The 22,147-nt window shown below is 35.6% G+C and overlaps 1 protein-coding gene across 1 annotated transcript in view; it reads right to left on the bottom strand.

Moving 5' to 3' along the window:
- LOC150078773 (CD109 antigen-like) overlaps nt 1–22,147 on the bottom strand; it is a 240,069-nt gene that overhangs the window by 55,480 nt on the left and 162,442 nt on the right. Inside the window, exons 18-21 of the mRNA XM_090382423.1 lie at nt 16,248–16,365; nt 12,707–12,820; nt 3,987–4,103; nt 313–441 (exon numbers count right to left, since the gene is read on the bottom strand). Coding sequence (XP_090238549.1) covers nt 313–441; nt 3,987–4,103; nt 12,707–12,820; nt 16,248–16,365 — 478 coding nt within the window. The remainder of the gene's footprint in view (nt 1–312; nt 442–3,986; nt 4,104–12,706; nt 12,821–16,247; nt 16,366–22,147) is intronic.

Below are 22,147 nucleotides of genomic sequence, written 5' to 3'. Positions count from 1 at the left end.
GAGAATGCAGAGTAGTATCTATTATCATAAAATAATTAAATGAAAAAATACACTAACTCGCATAATTTTTTGGTTTATTAATTGAGTTTATTGAAGTAAAGCAGAAGTAAATTGCACTTATACAAGGCCCTAAACCCAATCATTCAAGCCTGAATAAAAGTAACTGTTTTCAGGTATAGGGCCCTGCCCAGTGTAATTTATTTCAATTAAGGTTCAGTAAACTTAATTAATTAGCCAATGTGAGTTAGTGTACTTCACTTATTTATTTAATTAAAGCACTTTCACAATTAAATAAAAAGAAATATATCTTACCAGTATATTGATGGTAGTAGTTACTACATCTTCAGCTACTTGGGTACGACCAGTAATTGTGACTTCAATTTCACCAATTCTTGTTGCCACTACTGGAACATAGACAATCATATGGCTAACAGGTTTGATCTAAAAATGAGATTTAAACAAGTTATAACTTCAGTGCATACCTTTAATTCATTGAATATATGATGATATATGATCTCCATTACAATGAAATATTTAAAATTCTATATAATGGTAGTGGTCCCTGAAAGAAGTTTATCAATTACGTTCCAAGTACTGAATTGATTAAAAAAAAAAAAAAAAAAAATTTTAGAATGAAAAAAGCTTTTAATATTTTTTCAAGTAATCACAAAGACACTTGTGAGATTGCTCATAGAGCTCTTGTAAATATTTTTAAAAATACATTTGAACTGACTGCCGCCAATTCTTTTGTTACCTTTCTTTTAATGTCTTCTGCACCACAAAATCATTGTCCTTTTAGTGTGGATTTAATTTTTGGGAAAAAAGAAATGGTCTGGGGAGATAAATCCAGGGTATGGGATTAAAATTTCATGCTTGACAAAAACTCCTTGATAGCCAATGAAGAATGTGGTCTAGCACTAAGAAACAGTTCAGTTTTTCTTAAAATTGAGGCTTTGCACTGTAAATTCTTTTAATCAAACAATCCACAGTTTGTGCATAGTACTTATTCTCCTTATTCACTGTCTAACTTGGTGGAATAAATTTCTTGTGAATGGTTTCCTTGAGATTAAAAAAAGTGACCAACATTACTTTAGTTTTTGATTTGTGAAGACAAAATTTTTGTCTCAGAGAGTATGTTGATCCATTCACTGCTGTTTTGTCTTTTTGTTCACTGTGTTTGAAAATTTGTATACAACTCATCACCTGTGGCAATCAAACTGAACTGAACAAGGGGGATCAGCATCAACAGAAGGAGCTCTTCACAAGCTTCAAGTCTGAGCAGGTTTTGTTAATCATTGAAACAATGGAGAGTGAACCTAGTGCATATCTTCTCTCTGCCCAAATCTTCTATCTGAATTTAAGAAAATTGTATCTCTTTTAATGTGAAGCTGTTTTCCATCATATTAGCCATTCAATGATCATTCAATGATCAGAAAATTAATGTGTGGAGAATGTTTTTAATCATTTCTATGGTTTGAAGCACTGTTAGACACCCACTGGGCTTGCTGTTCTCCAGATTCTCACAGCCATCCCAAATCTTGCAAATCAGTGAACAATGAAAAAGACAGAGCAGCATTATCATATGCACTTATTTTATCAATTTGTAGGTTTAGGTTACACTTTTCCCCAATTTAAAACAAAATTTAATCTTTGCTCTTTGTTCTATTACTTACCATAATGACAACTTTAACAGCACAACAGTTCTAACAAGACTGCAAACAATTTATAATATGCGAATAACTTGTAAATGGAAGGTAGTTACATAGGTCATCTGCCATGCTATGCTATGCTGCATCATGATCCTACAAACTGATATGTATACAATGGGCTCAGTCTTGGAACTTAATTGTCGAACTTTGTAATTTTGCATCCAACAAAAGATTCTTTTTTCCATAGATTCTTATCCTCCTGAAAACAATCACTGCATCCTTTAGTTCTAAATGTTAAAGACTATGATAATCATTTTGAATAGGACAGAACCCAGTTATAACCAAGAATGTTAATAAAAAATTAACATATAAATCAACTTTTTACAGCATACATTTCAATGAGATTTCTAATAGGGGTGTAAGTTGACCCCCAGTTGTTTGTTATTTGGATTTTAGGAGCATTAGCAACTAAGGCCATATTGCTCCGGGGATATGCGGTGGTCATTCCCTGACCTTTCCGCATCCTCTGTATTTGGTGGTCATGGGCAAGTTGACTCCAGGGGCTCACATCTGGTGAGTATCGGCTGGGCACACCCAGGGTCCTGAGCTGTATACCATCATTCTTCTCTTTCTTGGTGATTCCTTTCTACTTCTGACACTCTCTCTCTCTCTCTCTCTTTCTCTCTCTCTCTCTCTCTCTCTCTCTCTCTCTCCTGTGTCTCTCACAGGGTAACTCAGGAATTTTTTTTTTTGGCTGGTACAGCATAAGCCACACCATATGGATTATAATAATAAGTGCTTCCTAAACTTTCTAGATTGAAAATGAATCCTAAAGTGGGTTCAAAATATTGACATAATTGTGCAGGATTGTTGAGTTAATCAGTTCTCTTTTGTAATTGTTACTTAAAACTAATATACAAAGAAATCTCCTCAACATGAGGTTGATCATAAAGTTTGGGAACTGAATTTGTATCTTGAAATTATGATGTAGCAAGTTGTGACTTGTTGCAACATGGATGACAACTCATCTAGACAGTGTAATGCATGAATCAACATCTTTTGGAGTCAGTCTGAATTAGCACACACTGAACATGTTTTATGCACTTTGTCATGTTTTAAAAGGGCAATGAATGTGCATCAAATTTTGTTGAAAATTACAGAGAACTACAACAGAAATCCACAAAATATTAAAAACAGCTTTCGGAAAAGATGTCTGTGTTATTCTAAGCCTTTTTAGGGATTTTCGAATTTTAAAGGGGCTGTTTTAAACTTTGAAAACCCCTCAATCTATCTGCCCTTCAACTTAAAAAAAAAAAAAACCACTGATTCAATCAGTTGTTTTTGTGATGTGATCAATGTTTAAGTATCCACAAAGTTGCTAGTCTGGTATTTCTTATGAGACATGTCAATCACTTTTAACACAACATTTAAGAATGTTTTGCATTTCAGCCACGTCTGTGCCTTACATCCTCACTGATTACCATAAACAGCAGTGAATTCTTGTGTCAGAAACTTTGTTAATAAGCTGCTGCTGGTCTACACATTTTTTTCATCAATACTGGTGCTAAATTATGGGTGTATGGATGTGACTAAGGAACAAAGGCCGAGTCTTCTCCAAGAGGCAAGACAATCTCAATCAAATGGGAAGATTATGCTTACTGTATTTTTTGACTCACATGATATTCTTTCTTATGAATTTCCTGGTCAAAAAAGTGAACCAGTGATACTACAAGAAGTCCTACAGAGATTGCATAATGCTGTTCACAGACAATGGCTGAAAAAGTGGGCTTCAAGGAATTGCTACTTGCATTATGATACTTCCCTTGCACACTTGGTACTTTCCATGCAAGAATTTTTTGTGAAGCACTCCAAAACTGTGGTGCCTCATTTACCATACCTGTCGGATTTAGCTCCCCGTAATTTTATTTTGTGTCCTAAGCTTAAAGTCCTTTTGAAAGGTCACAGATTTGGAATTACTGAGGATATTATTCACAATGTGACATGGTAACTGTTAGCAATTCTAAAAGAAGCCTATCAGGAATGCTTCCAGAAGTGCAGAAGCATCGGAATCAGTATATATACAGTGTCAAGGATACTACTTCAAAGGAGATCTATCTGAATTGCAAGTAAGTTTCATCATTTCCCGAATGTTAGTTCAGTCTCCAAATTATGTGATGAGAAGTATTTAATTTTTAACTTGAATTTATAAATAGGATTACAGAATAAACTGTAGATTCCAAATCATTAATTGCTATTCTTCAAAAAACAGAAAGGCACTGTGGTCAAGATCACAGAATTATGTCTTGTTCTATTGGTATATGTGTATTCTGTACTTACATATATCAAATGCTGATGTTCTCCAGAAGTGGTACGAGGACTATAAGACGCTACTATTCCAAAAGGTTCCACCTGAACGAATCGGTAATCATCTGAGGCATCTAGGATAACCTCTGCCTAAATAAAGGATGTGCTTTTGATTAGATAATACAAAGACATGAATCTGAACTCATATAAACTACAAATGTCCCAAAAGTTTATTTCTAGAGTATTCAAACAGCAGATTTGCCTACAGATATTTTTATTTTTAAATAAAACATTTAATGACATATGCAATATTACTATATATTAATGAAGTATTACTTATTCTAGAGTAAAAAATATTACAAATAAAACAGAATGTTTTTACTGCAATTATAACCACAGGTTTTATCTTATAAATAGTAGAACAAACATCAGCATGGTGACTTGATTGAAATATTTAAGGCTTTGCAAAGCTTTGGTAAAATAATGTGGATATTTTTTTCTTTTTCAGTTGGTACATACCAGAGAATATATACAGTAAACTGTTGAAATAACGGCACCCCAAATAATAGAACATCAAGCTAAAGGTACATTCAGATCAGATGTTTACATTACATACATTTTGAAAGTGAATTCTTTACTGATATCACGAATTATACAGCTGTTTTACATTTATTTTAAATTAAAAATCTCTCACTACAGCTTCTAAAGTTAATAAACGTCATACAGACAAGAAAAGAAGAACAACATTAAAGCTTAGTGATAAACGATATAATAAATAAAATAGAACGGGGCGTAAGTAGGAGTGTGTTAATGGCAGAATATAACATTGGATCGTCAAAATTGTATGATATTAAAAGTTCAAAGCACAAACGTTTAGAATTTACTGCATGTTCTGAACCTAACAATAAGATAGCTTATTGTTAGGTTCAGAACAAGTTTACACAAGCCAAAATTATAAAATTTAGATAAAGTGCTGCATTAATGGTTTTTATTAAAACAATCAGATGGTGTGGCTATATCAGGGTCAATGATTCTTGCCAAAGCAAAAGATTTTAAAGAAAAAATAGGCATTGATACAATGATTGCTTTTACTGATGGATGGTTAACTAAATTTAAGATAAGTTAACTAAATTTAAAATAAAACTTTCTAGATAATGGAAAAATCAAAATAACGGCACCTTCAATCCCTGAAGGTGCCATTATTCGGAAAGTCTACTGTATACTTAAATTAAGGAATGATAGATGTATAAGAAAAATTTTTTATTTTGGCAAAATTTATTCAAACATATGAAATACATATGTTGGAATAAATTACTAGCTATATGAAATACATTTGGTGGAATAAATTACTACCGATGTGAAATACATATGGAAAAATAAATTACTACTGATGTGAAATACATATGGAAAAATAAATTACTACCTAGAAATACATATGGTGGAATAAATTACTCATCATCATCATTCTACTCTTCCGTTTGGCATGGGTTGAGTCACTATTTAGATATCGTCTTCCATTGTTGTCGATCTCTTGAATCTTGCATCATTTGTTGATAACTCTGAAAGCCTGTATTTTCCTTTAGGCATTGGAGCCATTCTCTTTTGGGTCTTCCTGGTGGTCTCTTATCTCCAATTCTTCCTGTCACTACTACATTAGGCAGCCTGTGTTGTTTCATCCGGTTCACATGTCCAAACCACTGAAGTTGTTTTTTTTGTAGATCTGCTCTATTATTCTGCATTCAAAATTTAGATCTCTCCTTACTTGTTCATTAGCTTTATGTTCTCTCCAATTTGTTTTATTGATTTTCCTTAGACATCTCATTTAAAATGACATTATTTTTTGCCATTCTTTCTTATTTATTCTCCAATTCTCTGATCCATAAGTTGCTGTGGGTATGATGACAGTTTCATATAGTTTAATCTTTAGACTATTTGAGATTTTATTGCTCTTCCATATGTTTTTGAGTTTGTTCGTGTTTGTCCATCCAATGTTCAGTCTATGATTAATTTGGTCAATATTACTTAGGTTTCCGGTTATTAAAGAGCCCAGATATACAAATTTTTGTACGTGTTCTATTTGTTGATTTTGGATGTTTATGTCTTCTATGTTTTTTCCGATTTGCATTACTTTGGTTTTATTTATATTAATATTAATTCCATAATTGTTGCTTGCTTTATTAATATTGTTTGTTAATATTTCTTTTAGTTGTTCTTTGGTTTCTCTTAAAATCATAATATCATCAGCATATTTTATGGGGTTTATATTTTTTCCATTTATTATTGTGCCTCTTTTTTCTTCAATTGATTTCATTAGTTCTTCAAGGTAGATATTAAATAGATATAGAGATAAAGGGAATCCTCGCATGACTCCTTTCTCTATTTCAAATTTCTCTGTTTTAAGGTTGTTGAATTTTACTATTGCTCTTGTTTTGTAGAAATTGTTTCCAAACATGATTATTTCATGATCAAGTGGGATTTTTTGTAGTTGCTTCATTAAATTTTCTCTGTTTACAGAGTCAAATGCCTGCTTGAAATCAATGAAGCACAGATAAAGAGGTTTCTTCCAATTCCAATATTTTTCTTCAATGATGTTTGGTGTGAATATTTGGTCTATTGTTGATCTGTCTTTTCTAAATCCTGCTTGTTCTTCCCCTATTGTTTCTTCATATGTTAAAAGTATCGTATTTTGTAAGATCCTTATAAATATTTTATATATATGGTTTAAAAGGATAATGGGTCTATAATTCTGACAATTTTCTTTATCTCCTTTTTTGTGTATAGGTACTATCATTCCACTTTTCCAGTCTTCTGTATATCACGTGTAAATAAAATTAGATTACACAATTGTGCGAGGTGTTTTAACATTGCATCGCCTCCAAATTTCCGTAGTTCTGCTTGGATACCATCATTTCCTTGTCATTCTTCATTTGGCTAATTGCTTTCTGAACTTCTTCTGTTATCGAGGGTGCTTTATCTCTTCTATTACCTAAGACAAGAGTGTTTTTTCCTTCCCCTTTGAACAGGGTTTGGTAATATTCTTTCCATACTTTTTTAATTTCTTGCATGTTTCCTGTTTTTATATTGTTTTTATTTTTCATCATCAGTGTTTTCGGGATGTGTTTTAGAGAGTTCCTTTATGACCCGGTAAGTTGTTTTAGAGTTATGACATTTATTTGCCTCTTCGCACTGCTTTGCTTTGTCTTCCAACCATTTCCTTTTAGCAGCTTTACATAGGTTGTCTATTTTGTTTTTTAGGGTTTTATATTTTTCCCTTTTTTCTTGACTATAAATTACTACCTAAATGAAATACATATGTTTGAATAAATTACTACCTAATCTTGTAGAACTGGAGAGCTATTATGTAAATTTAAGCAAGAGTTGGACAGATACATGGATGGAACCAGGTGACTTTCTTCTTGTTTTTTTTTTTTTTTTTCGCTATTATTATTTTTTTTTTATAATTCTGATTATGAGCAAGCCTGGTTTCCTTGAATCTATTTTCCTTTATACTAAACTACTGATCCATAATACTGATACTAAAATAAGAATCACGTTTCTTTAAAATAGGAGTGACTGTTTGTCCATAAAAATCTACAAATACAACAGCAAGAACTATGGAAATGAAGGCTGTTCAGAGCTACAATATCCAAAATTTATAGGAAGAGTGGTCAAAACTCTCATAACTTCTTAACTTTTAGGGTTGAATTTCAAAGTGTGTGCAATTCTACCTAGACACGATAGGAGGGAGTATGTGATGAGAGCCTTGTCGATCAATTCGCCCCTGGAGAGAGAGAGATTGTGCAAGGCTCAATGGGAAGAATTTTTCTCAACCTGGTCTGTGCTTGTTAATAGGAAAGACTGCTTGTACAGGGATGGGATACACTTAAACAGAAAGGGTGCAAAAATATTTGCTGATGCTATCGAGGCGGTGTTAGGTGGGTCGGAAAACTGCTAACTTGGGGGGATACACGGACTAATAGATTAACAGTAGCTGCTGGCAGAGGTGAAAGTGATTCTTGCACTGCTTCTATCGGGATGAGCAGCAGCCTGAAAAACAAGATGCAGGGGATTTCAGAGCCTTCGGGGAGTCATTGCAGTAAAAGTAAATCGATGGGCTGCGTTTGGGTAGCTAAGAATAGGAACAGGTGCATGTATACTTGCATGTACACAAATTCTAGGAGTTTGGCAAATAAAAATCATGAATTTGAGGTGTTGGTCAAAACATCAAATGCAGATATTGTTGGGATATCAAAGACATGGTGTCACACAGATATAAGGACTGCAGAACTGGAATTTGAGGAGTACAATGTGTACAGGAAGGATAGGAAGGGAGGAGGGGTTATGCTATTAGATAAGAAACACATAAAATCCAAGGAAGTACAGCCAGTCAACATGGCTGGACAGTGCAGTGTCGAGTCAGTTTGGTGTGAGATAAGCACTGGGAAAGCAAAATTGAGAGTAGGAGTGTGTTATATGCCTAATGACTCTGATTGAGTATAATAAACAACTGTACAGAGAAATAGAGTGGGCCAGTAAATCAGAGTGTCTTATAATGGGGATTTTAATTTCCCACATATTGATTAGAATTTGTGGGTTGGTCATTTACACACTAGCAAGGCTTTTGTGGATTTATTAGATGATTGTTTTCTATAGTAGCATGTTTGGGAGGCAACTAGAGGGAGTAATATTCTTGATCTAATTATCAGTAGTGATTCTTCATGCATTAAGAATCTGCAGATAAAGGAACCATTAGGTAGCAGTGATAAAAGTGTGCTGAAGTGGGATTTATTCAAAGAGATAACTACCATCAGGGGTAAAGGGAAGGGTTTTTTGCTTTTGTAAAGGTGACTACGATGGTCTGAGGCAGTATTTAAATTCTATACGGTGGGACCAACTATGATGTTACCAACAGCAAATTCAAAAAGAGAAGCATTCAAAGAATTAATTTTGGAAGCAACTAGGCTTTTCATACCAACTAAGAAATATTGTTCAGGGTTTAGGCTTAAATGGATGTCAAATGAACTAATGAGACGTGGCAGAGATTTGGGTTTTTTTTTTTTTTTTTTTTAGGAGCATTAGCAACTAAGCCCATATTACTCCGGGATATGCGGTGGTCATTCCCTGACCTTTCCGCATCCTCTGTATTTGGTGGTGATGGGCTCGAACCCCGGTCTAATCAAGAAGCGTGTGCTACGCACTGCTGCTCCTTCCCACCTGGCTACAGAGGAGCCCATGTAGCAGAGAAGAAAATGCATGGAATACATATAAATTAACAGGTGACACAGAAACCTATGATAGATATAAGCTGGTCTGTAACCAAGTCACAAAGGAGATTAGGCAGACAAAGCCAGATTATAAGAAATCTTTGGCAAAGGATGCAAAGAAAAACAGCAAATAGTTCTTTACTTGTGCAAACTCTAGAAGGAGGGGGATGAATCAGATCGGTCCACTTGATATCGATGGTACAACTGTTGATGATCCTGCTCAGGTAGCTAACAAACTAAATGAGTATTTTGCATCTACATTCACACATAAGGAGTTATTCAGAAGGGGAATTCCAGAGAGGGATTAAACTCTGGCAGGGAGCTATATGATTTTGTAATAACTGAGAGCAAAGTGGAGGAGAAATTGTTGAAGATAACCATAAGAAAGACACCTGTGATGGATGGGATCTATCCAGTTATATTAAAGGAGGCAGCAAAGGAAGTAAGCAAACCCTTAGCCATAATTATGAGAGCTTCTTTGGACTCAGGGGCAGTACCATGGACTCGAGATGTGCAAATGTGACCCCAATTCACAAAGGAGGATCAAAGGGGAACACAAGTAATTACAGACCTATTCGTTTAATTTCTGTTCCAGGAAAATTAATGGAGGCACTGGTTAAAGAAGCACTGCAAGATCATCTAGACAAGACTTCAGTTATATTTTCAGGGTAGTTATATTGGACACAGTGGGTTTGTTAAGGGAAAGTCTTGTCTGACCAATTTGATTGGATACTATGATGTGGTCACAAAGGAATTGGATGCAAAGAATAATTTTGATATCATATATTTGGATCTTAGAAAGGCTTTTGATACTGTTGCACATGGAAGACTCCTGCACAAATTGGAGCAGTGTGGCATTGAAGGTAAATTTCTGCTATGGATAAAGGGATGTTTGAGTGGGTGATGACAGAGAGTGGTAATCAATGGACACTGTTCTTCATCGACTAATGTTATTAGTGGAGTACCCCATGGTCAATGGACACTGTTCTTTATGGACTAATGTTATTTAGTCCATAAAGTGGAGTCCCCCATGTTTCATTGTTGGGTCCATTGTTGTTTTCTGTATTTATTAATGATACTGATGATGGTATATCAGGCTTAATGTCCAAGTTTGCAGATGATAAGAAGGTCGGCAGGGTTGTTAGTGACACTAATGACAGTATGCTGCTGCAATAGGATCTAGAAAAGTTGAGCCGATGGGCTGAGAGGTGGCGCTGAAGTTTAACACTGACAAATGTGAAGTACTGCATATGGGAAGCAGTAACCCCAGAATAATATATCAACTGTGTAGTACTACACTGACAGTGGTTGAGAATGAAAAGGACCTGGGGGTAATTGCAGGTAAATATGAAGTTTTCTTAGCTGTGCAGACTGTCTGCAAGAGTAGCTCATGGTGCCTTGTCAGTGATATACAGGAATTTTTCTAGCAGGGATAAGGGGATGATTATCCCCTTGTATAAGGTAATGGTCAAGCCACAGCTTGAGTACTGTATACAGGTCTGGAGGCCTCATTTTAAGAAGGATGTAGAGCTGTGTAGAGAATATGCAGAGAAGGGCAACAAAATTAGTAAATGGAACAAAGGGTTGCTCTTAAGAAAGGCTTAAGTTTTGCAAATTACAGTGTCTGGAGACTAGGCACCTGCGAGATGATCTGATTGAGGTGTATAAAGCCTTGAATGGTTTTAGTATGCATGCTCAATGCTGATGGGATTCTTCTTCTTGCTCAGAATAATCGCCTGAGAGAGCATAAATTCAAATTGAGGAAAGACAGTTGTAGGATAGATGTGCGGAAGTTTGCATTTAGCCAGCGGGTGGTTGATTGTTGGAACAAAGTTCCATTTGTTGTTGTAGAAGTTGATAGCTTAAATAGATTCATGGCAGAACTAGACAAATATTTGGAGCGAGTGGATGGGTGAAATGAGAATATTGATGCTATATAAGCTTGCTTTACAAGCTGATGCTATATAAGCTTGCTTTCTTGCATCATATGTGCCTTTATTAATGCTAACTTTGTGAGGAAATAACTGTAAAAGAAAAAGAATATTACAGAAAAAGAAGTGAGGTGCTTTGCATAAGAGTGTGAAGTTGAATCTCTCATCTCTTGTTGAGAAATCGGAAGTTACTTTAAACTTAAACTGAGACAATTGCTCGAATAACGTACAGGGAGGCAATTGCACATTGCAATGGATCCATCATGTGTTGCTTCTGCTGTACAAGCTGCACAAAGTGGAATGTCCATGAGGCATTGACTGAGCCCACTGAGTTATCTAAAATGACAATAAAAGGTTCCTACATATTTAAGAAATTTATTAGATCATGTAATCTATGTAATGTTTCATTTTTATGCTGAAAGAGATGACCATTTTCAAAATAATATGATTATCCTCACTACGTTTGTTTGTGAGTAGTTTGAGGAATGTGATGGCAAATTCATTCACTTCACCAAGCCTACAGAAAATCTGTGCAATATGCATTAGAATACATCATATGACCATACAGTCCAATATACTCAATCAAGAAACTAGAGCAATTATTAGCACTGGCTTAAAAATTACACTGCATATCTTTCGGCTACATGCAATTAGGCAAGTGACTTTCTACAAAATAGTGAAGGTAATTTTTTTTTTTTTTTTTTTTTTGGCTTGGCAATGTATATATTACTACAGTGAATTCTTAATTATTCATGTTTTGATCAATCATGCATTTAATTATTGGTGTGGGAGCCCCCTTCTTTTATTTGTTATTTAACTTTCTGTCTGCCTTGACAATGTTATTATAATTTTTTAATGTTTTTTTCCTTAGAAGTTAGTGGATAATTGAATGTTGGCTTGTTTTATTATAAAGGGCAAAACAACAAAGGTTACGGTGTAGGATCAGAGGTGGATGAACTTCTCCTCTGCAACAGTCATGTGAGGTGTATAAAATATTTTATACACCTCACATGACTGCTTTAATTCAAATGGCAGAAGACTGTTTTTAGCTCGGTATGGATTTTTTCATTATAAAATTTAAACTAAACATAAACATGCCTTTTTTTACATTTACAGAAAATTAGAACTAATATAAGAATCAGGTAAAAAAAAAAAAAAAAGAAAAGATAATATCAGATTACTTCCTGTAAGTTTTATCTTTTATTTTTAAAAAATGTTACATCAAGTTACATACATAGATAAATTTTTATTGTAGATAACTGTATATATAGTACTGACTTACAAATTGCGCATTTTCTGGAATAAATTACAAATTGTGCACTTTCTGGAATAAATTAATTATATATACATATACTATCTATAAATTGTAAATTTTCCTGTGAATAAATTGTACATTTTTTGATAAAATGTCTTTTGTCTTTTCTATTAAACGATATTCTGGGTTATTAGCAGGAATAATTAATATTCTACTGTATTTATAGTTTTATATTCTCTTTACCTTGTAAAAAAAAAAAAAACATGGCACTTAGGTTTAAATGAAGGTATTAATACAACTTACCTTAATTTCAAAAAACTGAAAGTTGAATACAGCTACTCTCAACCCAATTTGTTCTCCCAGAGCTGCTGTTTCTGGTCCTTCCACTATCACAAAAAATGGTTTTGTGGAGTCAAACTGCAGCAAAATAAAAACTTTTAATTTATTTTAAGTAAGAAATTTTGTGCTTACTTTGTACTTCTAAAATTGAAATTTTTTATATTTTAATAAAATCTTAATTGCTATAACTGAAAAAGGAAAAAATTATTTGCTATGTGTGTGGTACAGACACATGCTTGTGCATGTGTGTACATATAAAATGTTCTAAGAATAATGTTTTTGAAAATGAGTGAATGTGCCTAACTTTAAACATTTCCTTTATAGTATCCTTGAGCAACAAAGATATTTTTTGCAGTGGTTGTGAAGCCATTGAAAAGAATCATGGAAACCATTTTGCAACATCATCTTTAGTGCCTTTATAGAAATTAGTAAGTGTAGTATAATATTTGATCAAATATTTAATTACAGTATTTAATTACAAATCCAATTACAGTATTTTAAGTATAGTTTTAGCATCAAGTATAGGCCAACCGGGCTAGCCAGATAGGTAAAGTCCCTGCCTGGCAACCCAAAGGTCATGGGTTTGATTCCCGCCTCAGGCTTGGATCACAGTAAAATGCAAAAACTTTGGGAGGTGCATTATGGCCATAGAAGCTGATGCGCCAACAACTAACAAGGGAAAAAAAAAAAATCAAGTATAGTATTTGATGTAATACAGCCACAAACTTTGCTATATTACATCAAATGCTATATACTTGCTGTAACAATACAAGCATCACAGATGGAAACTTCTTTAATAGTACACAAATTTGACATTGATGCACTGCTTAATCACTGATATTTTAATGTGACAAGCAAAAATGCACAATGCATTGTTGTGTACATCTGAACATGCCTGAAACTGCCAGCCACCTGTTAATTGCTGCAATTGGCCAATGAAGCCCAGTACTATGGGGTTTAGTATACAAATAATTTTTTACAATGCTGACACTGCTTGGATACATGTTTAGAATCAGTGCACTATTCACCATTTGACACAAGGTTACTAACTGAGGCAACCTGCCACTGGCACCCTGGCACCCTTGAGGGAGCACAGTGCACAGAAGCTGTTTGTTATTTGGTTTTTAGGAGCATTAGCAACTAAGGCCATATTGCTCTGGGGATATGCGGTGGTCATTCCTTGACCTTTCCGCATCCTCCGTATTTGGTGGTCTCTGGCTCGAACCCCGGTCTAATCAAGAAGTGTGTGCTACGCACTGCTGCTCCTGCTCACCTGGCTATGGAGGCACCCACACAGAAGCACCATCTTTCCCACACTAAGTGGAAAAGGCCTGAGTTTGAATCCTGTCAATGATATGAGGAATTTTTATCAGCTTTTTTCACAGTGTGGCTGAGTTAGTTGGTCTCAGATGAGGGTTTCATGATTTTTCCTCCAGGAAACTCCAGTTATTTGTCCAGCAAACAGGCAAATCAACCACATGCAATTTACAGGCATAATATATATGGTGCAATATGGTCTAAGTTGCTGATGCACCTAACACCCTACAACAACCGCCATCTGACAAGAGATCAAAAAGTCTCAAAACATGCATGACATATCTCAAGAGTTTTTAATGGATAACGTATTTGCTCTTTTGGTGATGCCTATTCAATTAAAAAATGAAATTAGTAATTTTAGCTTGACTCATGGATAATAATGTAATTTCTAAAGTAAGAAAGCCAAAGCCACTAAAAGAAACAGAGTACTGTTTAACTGACAGAAAAACAAAATGTAGAAAACACTATTATGAAATTATTTCAATACCTGCATCGAAACATAATGCTGTTCCTTTACTTAATGATATGTTTTGCAATTTCTGAAAATAATAAGTAATATCAAGGTGACTTAAAAAAGACATAAGTAATATGTGTTTAATATTTAACCACAAAAATACCAAATTTAAAAAAATCCATGTAATAATTAAAAGATGTATTGATACTTGGAGCTTTTTAAGCTGTATAGATACTTTGGAGTGTTTGAGGCAATATCGATACTTGGAGCACTTGAAGTAATAAATACTAACACAGTCAGACCTGAAAGGAAAGAGCCCCAAAAAAAGAAGTATTTTTGTTTGGATCTGTAAGTGCATCATGGGTTTAAGAGAGGCCCCAGAAGAGGCTAAGACTCACAGGGATTTTGCTTGCCACCTTTTTGTTCTAATTGGGAAAATATTGAAAGAAATGTGAAAGACAACCTGTCTACTTTCGATGGTGTGCAGGCTCAGCTCTCTGGTCCTGCATACAACCTAAATCGGACAGGTTGCACTACTACAGGAAGCTTGAAAGCAATGAAAGCACATGATTTTTTAATCATTTTGTTTCATGTTTTTGATTTGTATCTATTGAAAGAAAGATTCAAAATAAAATTAAATAAGATAAATATATTCTTTAAACCCCTGAAAATGTCTTAGTATTTTTATAAACCCTATATATTTTTACAGACAGGTCCAATACTAGCTTCTTTTTTTTTTTTTATGGAGAGTGGCAATCACAGTGGGAAGATATCTGATCACCAGAATTACCAAATTTACAAAATATCACTTCTCTTGAATTCTCCCTATAAGGTTTTATTAAAAAATCATGTGAATAGAACCTCAAAACATGCAGAGAAAAGAATTCAATGGGCCTACAATGCTGGCTGCAATGTGACAATCATTCAGTAAAAGAGTGTCTCAAAGTTTACAGTGGTTGGTTAACATGCTTAAAGCATGCAAATTAACTTATGTGGCGCCTCCGTAGCCAGGTGGGAAGGAGCAGCAGTGCATAGCACATGCTTCTTGATTAGACCGGGGTTCGAGCCCGTCACCACCAAATACAGAGGATGTGGAAAGGTCAGGGAATGACCACCGCATATCCCGGAGCAATATGGCCTTAGTTGCTAATGCTCCTAAAAACCAAATAACTAACTAACTAACTTAACTTATGTCAAATACGGGAATAGTCACAGCTATATGTGGAACCCATATTATACATAAAATATAAGCTAATAAAGCAAAATGAAATTGAACATAATGTAAGATTAAAAATTACAATATTCCAAAGACAATATAAATTAACAAAGTGAATCATGTAAGCTGCATGTTAAATTTTATTTTATAGTCTTTATTCAGTTTATGTTTAGCGATATTACAAGATCCTGCTATGACTAAATAAATTATAATGTATATTAAAATGTATATTAGTTATCATTATAATAACAACTAGTAGCACTACTGATATGTGTAAAAGGCTAGAGAAATACACAGGTAAACTTATAACGAAAAATGAACTGTGTAAAACATTTTTGTATAAATATTTTTATGAATTCAAGGTTACTGCATATGGTAATCCTCTAGTAGATTCATAAAATTTGAAGTTATCGAAATATTCATACATATACTTTCATTTTATGTAATGGAATGTATTATCTTTCATCTTAACTAGTAACAAATTACTTTCTAAATCATTTCATAGAAGAAACACTTACCAATACAGGCTCTTCTAAAATTGCCAGTCCATATTCTTTGCTCATTGCTACTGCATTGAACTGCCACAAAGTTGGACCTTTGGGAGCATCACATGGCACATATTCAACTGTATCATCTCTTTAGAGAAAAAAAAAAATATATATATATGTATGTATGTATGTATATTCTTCAAACAATATTCTTCAATATAATATTTTATAATTCTTTGGGAATATACAGTTTGAACATTTAAACATACTAATTTATGAAAATATTAAATGACTGTTTAGCACAGCATTACATCAAAAGTTGTCTATCTAAAAAATGAGATCTAACTACAACACAATTTAAGGATATTATTGTGTTATACACGGTTTTATAAAAACGAAAACACTATTTAGCCATTACACTAATACAACAGTTATCATGGATATGGTACTCTTCCTTTTGTTTGTGTGCAGTGAGGGGGGGGATCTTGTTTTTTTGGAATGGTAGTCAACTAAGGTGTAGTTGTAGTGCTAAAGGTGGGCAACTATCCCTCAATTTACACTGCCCAATTTTCATATTTTTGCTTTTATATCTATAATCAATTAAAATCAAAACCATGCTCATACTTCCTTGCTTATATGCCCAGTGAAACAGCTAATCTCATACTGCAAAAGTAAAAAAGATAATGAAATATGCATAGTACTCTAAAGACAGAATTTTATTTTATAACTGTTGGAAAATAAAACATCAAGCTGAATCTTTGTTCTTCCTCTTACCATCATGAATCACAACAAGACTGTAACTTAAAAACAATTTTGGAAGCAATTCAACAACCAAAAAGCCATAAATATCACTATTGAAGCCTGTAATGAATCTTCCTCCAACTATGTGAATGGCAGCTGGAAAAAATATCTGCAGTGAGAGTTGTAGCTTCAGAGGATTTGAAGAAAGTGCAAAGCAAATCCAGCTGAGATTGTGCAACTAGACAAACAACTATTTAAACAGTTGTGGTTTGTGGATTTGGAGAAAGATTGATTGTCTTACATAATATGCCATTGAAAAATGAAGAGCTCATTCAGCTGGAAAAAGTGGGAGAAGGGGATGGAGATGGTAGCAAAGGATCTTGAATCAATTTTTGAAAATTCAGAGACAATAAAAGATTATTAGCATTAGCATTAGTACAGGCATATGATGCAAGAAAGCAAGCTTATTCAGCATCAGCCAAAAAAAAAAAAAAAAACACACCACTCCCATTTCACCCCTCCATTCGTTCGAAATACCTGTCCATTTGAGCCTTAAATTTGTTTAGGCTATCAACTTCAACAACAAATGATGGAAGTCGGTTCCACCAACCAATCACCCGCTGGCCAAAGGCAAATTTCCGCATATCTATCCGACATCCGTCCTTCCTCAATTTGAATTTATGCCCTCTGAGGTGATTATTCTGAGCAAGAGGAAGAATCCCATTGGCTGTTGTTGTTGTTGTTGTTATTTGGTTTTTAGGAGCATTAGCAACTAAGGCCATATTGCTCCGGGATATGCAGTGGTCATTCCCTGACCTTTCCGCATCCTCCGTATTTGGTGGTGACGGGCTCGAACCCCGGTCTAATCAAGAAGCGTGTACTACGCACTGCTGCTCCTTCCCACCTGGCTACGGACGCGCATCCCATTGGCATTGAGCATGCTAAAACCATTCAAAGCCTTATACACCTCTATCAGATCACCTCGCCGGTGCCTAGTCTCCAGACTCTGCAATTTGCAAAACTTAAGTCTTTCTTCGTAAGAGCAACCCTTTGTTCCATTCACTAATCTTGTTGCCCTTCTCTGTACCCCTTCCAGCAGCTCTACATCCTTCTTGAAATGAGACTTCCAGACCTGTATACAGTACTCAAGATGTGGCCTAACCATTGCCTTATACAAGGGAATAATCACCTCCTTATCCCTGCTAGAAAAATTCCTGTATATCATTGACAAGACACCATGAGCTACTCTTGCAGCTTGTCTGCACTGCTCAGAGAACTTCATATCTGCCTGCACAATTACCCCCAGGTCCTTTTCATTCTCCACCACTGTCAGTGTAGTACCGCACAGTTGATACGTTGCTCTGGGGTTACGGTTTCCCATATGTAGTACTTTACATTTGTCAATGTTAAACTTCATTTGCCACCTCTCAGCCCATCTGTTCAACCTTTCCAGATCCTGTTGCAGCAGCATAGCGTCAGTGGTGTCCTTAACAACCCTGCCAACCTTTGTATCATCTGCAAACTTGGACATTAAACTTGATATACCATCATCAATATCATTCATAAACACAGAAAACAACAACGGACCCAACACTGAACTCTGAGGAACTCCACTAATAACATTAGTCCACGTTGAGCACTGTCCATTTATTACCACTCTCTGTCTTCTGCCACTCAACCATCCCCTTATCCATAGCAGCAATTTGCCTCCAATGCCACACTGCTCCAATTTGTGCAGCAGTCTTCCATGTGCAACAGTATCAAAAGCCTTTCTAAGATCCAAATATATAATATCAAAGTTATTCCCTGCATCCAGTTCTTTTGTGACTACATCATAGTATCCAATCAAATTGGTCAGGCAAGACCTGCCCTTAACAAAACCATGCTGCGTCTGAGCTATAACTGAATTCTTGTCTAGATGATCCTGCAGTGCTTCTTTAACCAGTGCCTCCATTAATTTTCCTGGAACAGAAGTTAAACTAACAGGTCTATAATTACTTGTGTCAGCCTTTGATCCTCCTTTGTGAATTGGGGTTACATTTGCACATCTACAGTCTATGGGTACCTCCCCTGAGTCCAAAGAAGCTCTCATAATTATGGCTAAGGGTTTGCTTACTTCCTTTGCTGCCTCCTTTAATATAACTGGATAGATCCCATCCACCCCAGGTGCCTTTTTTATGTTTATCCTCAACAATCTCTCCTCCACTTTCCTCTCAGTTATTACAAAATCATCTAGCTCACTGCCAATGTCTACTTTACCTACGTCATTCTCCTTCCTGAATAACTCCTCATGCGTGAATGTAGATGCAAAATACTTGTTTAGATTGTTAGCCACCTGAGCAGGATCCTCAACTGTTGAACCATCAATATCCAGTGGACCAATCTGATTCATCCCTTTCCTTCTTGAGTTTAAATAGGTAAAGAACTCTTTTCTGTTTTTCTTTGCATCCTTTGTCAAAGATTTTTCGTAGTCTGCCTTTGCCTGCCTAATCTCCTTTGTGACTTGGTTACAGACCAACTTATATCTATCATAGGCTTCCATGTCGCTCATTAATTTGTATGTATTCCATGCATTTTTCTTCTCTGCCACATGTCTCATTAGTTCATCTGACAACCATTTAGGCCTAAACCTTGAACAATATTTCTTAGACCTTGAACTATGTTTATTAAAATAAATGAAATGATCTTGAATGAAGTGGCAGTGAGTGATGGTTTGGGGAATTCTATAAGGTACTATAGATACATCTATGATGAATAAAACAGAAGATCCCAATCAACTGTTATTGGAAAATTTTTAATTCCAAAGAAAGATGTAGCCCCGTGGAGCCGTAAAAAAGATAGAAAAGAGTCCTCAAGAAGGATGAACAGAAGATGAGTTCATCTTAATAATTTTTAAAGCCTGATCACATAAGCAAACACTTTACATGAAAGCAAGCCTTACATTTTAATGGTTTCACTGAATACTTTCAATTATTCTTCTAATGAACTAAATATTGTTTATAAAGGATTTAATGATGGTGTAAACAGTACTGTATTTATGATGTAAATAACTTCTTAAAATAAAGTAATATTCTCAATATGGTCCAATTTTGGATGTTCAAGAATGAATTACCTATTGATAGCATTGTGTTTATGGGAAAATGACTCTCATATATATATCTTTTCACTTAACATCAGGCCTCTACGGAAATAATTAGGGAAATTGAGGGATGTCTGTATACTTCAACTGCTATACAGGGTGTCCCAAAACTAGTAAACTCATTTGTTTTAGCATTAGCATTAGTAGAGGCATTTGATGCAAGAAAGCAAGCTTATGCAGCATCAGCCAAAAAAAAAAAAAAAAACCACTTCCACTTCACCCCTCTGTTCATTCAAAATACCTGTCCAGCTGAGCCTTAAACTTATTTAGGCTATCAACCTCCACCACAAGGGATGGAAGTCTGTTCCACCAACCAACCACCCGCTGGCTAAAGGCAAATTTCCGCACGTCTATCCTACATCTGTCTTTCCTCAATTTGAATTTATGCCCTCTCAGGTGATTTTTCTGAGCTAGAGGAAGAATCCCATCAGCATTGAGCATGCTTAAACCATTCAAGGCTTTATACAGCTCTATCAGATCACCTCGCTGGTGCCTAGTCTCCAGACACTGTAATTTGCAAAACTTAAGCCTTTCTTCGTAAGAGCACCCCTTTGTTCCATTCACTAATCTTGTTGCCCTTCTCTGTACTCGTTCCAGCAGCTCTACATCCTTCTTGAAATGAGGCCTCCAGACCTGTATACAGTACTCTAGGTGTGGCCTGACCATTGCCTTGTACAATGGAATAATCACCTCCTTATCCCTGCTGAAAAAATTCCTGTATATCATTGACAATACTCCATGAGCTACTCTTGCAGCCCGTCTGCACTGCTCAGAGAACTTCATATCTGCCTGCACAATCACCCCCAAGTCCCTTTCATTCTCTACCACTGTCAGTGTAGTACCACAGAGTTGATACGTTGCTCTGGGGTTGCTGTTTCCCATGTGTAGTACTTTACATTTGTCAATGTTAAACTTCATTTGCCACCTCTCAGCCCATCTGCTCAACCTTTCCAGATCCTGTTGCAGCAGTGTACTGTCAGTAGTGTCCTTGACAACCCTGCCAACCTTTGTATCATCTGCAAACTTGGACATTAAGCTTGATATACCATCATCAATATCATTTATAAATACAGAAAACAATAATGGACCCAACACTGAGCCCTGAGGGACTCCACTAATAACATTAGTCCACGATGAGCAGTGTCCATTGATTACCACTCTCTGTCTTCTCCCACTCAACCACCCCTTTATCCATAGCAGCAATTTGCCTCCAATGTCACACTGCTCCAATTTGTGTAGCAGTCTTCCATGTGCAACAGTATCAAAAGCCTTTCTAAGATCCAAGTATATAATATCAAAGTTATTCCCTGCATCCAGTTCTTTTGTGACTGCATCATAGTATCCAATCAAGTTGGTCAGGCAAGACTTCGCCTTAACAAAACCATGCTGTGTCTGAGCTATAACTGAAGTCTTGTCTAAATGATCCTGCAGTGCTTCTTTAACCAGTGCCTCCATTAATTTTCCTGGAACAGAAGTTAAGCTCACAGGTCTATAGTTACTTGTGTCAGCCTTTGATCCTCCTTTGTGAATTGGGGTCACATTTGCACATTTCCAGTCTATGGGTACCTCCCCTGAGTCCAAGGAAGCTCTCATAATTATGGCTAAGGGTTTGCTTACTTCCTTTGCTGCCTCCTTTAATATAACTGGATAGATCCCATCCACCCCGGGTGCCTTTCTTGTGTTTATCTTCAACAGTTTCTCCTCCACTTTACTCCCAGTTATTTCAAGATTCTGTAGCTTACTGCTAGAGTTGAATACACCTCTGGCATTCCCCTTGCTGAATAACTCCTCATGTGTGAATGTCGATGCAAAATATTCATTTAGTTTGTTAGCGACCTGAGCAGGATCATCAACAGTTGACCCATCAATATCAAGTGGACCAATCTGATTCATCCCCTTCCTTCTAGAGTTTACATAAGTAAAGAACTCTTTGCTGTTTTTCTTTGCATCCCTTGCCAAGGATTTCTCGTAATCTGCCTTCGCCTGCCTAACCTCCTTTGTAACTTGGTTACATATCAACTTGTATCTATCATAGGCTTCTGTGTCATGT

This window comes from Mastigoproctus giganteus, chromosome 10 (assembly GCF_048544385.1).
Source record: "Mastigoproctus giganteus isolate SK-2022 chromosome 10, ASM4854438v1, whole genome shotgun sequence".
In the NCBI taxonomy this organism is placed as follows: Eukaryota; Metazoa; Arthropoda; class Arachnida; order Uropygi; family Thelyphonidae; genus Mastigoproctus; species Mastigoproctus giganteus.
This window is presented reverse-complemented; position numbering and strand designations above follow the sequence as displayed.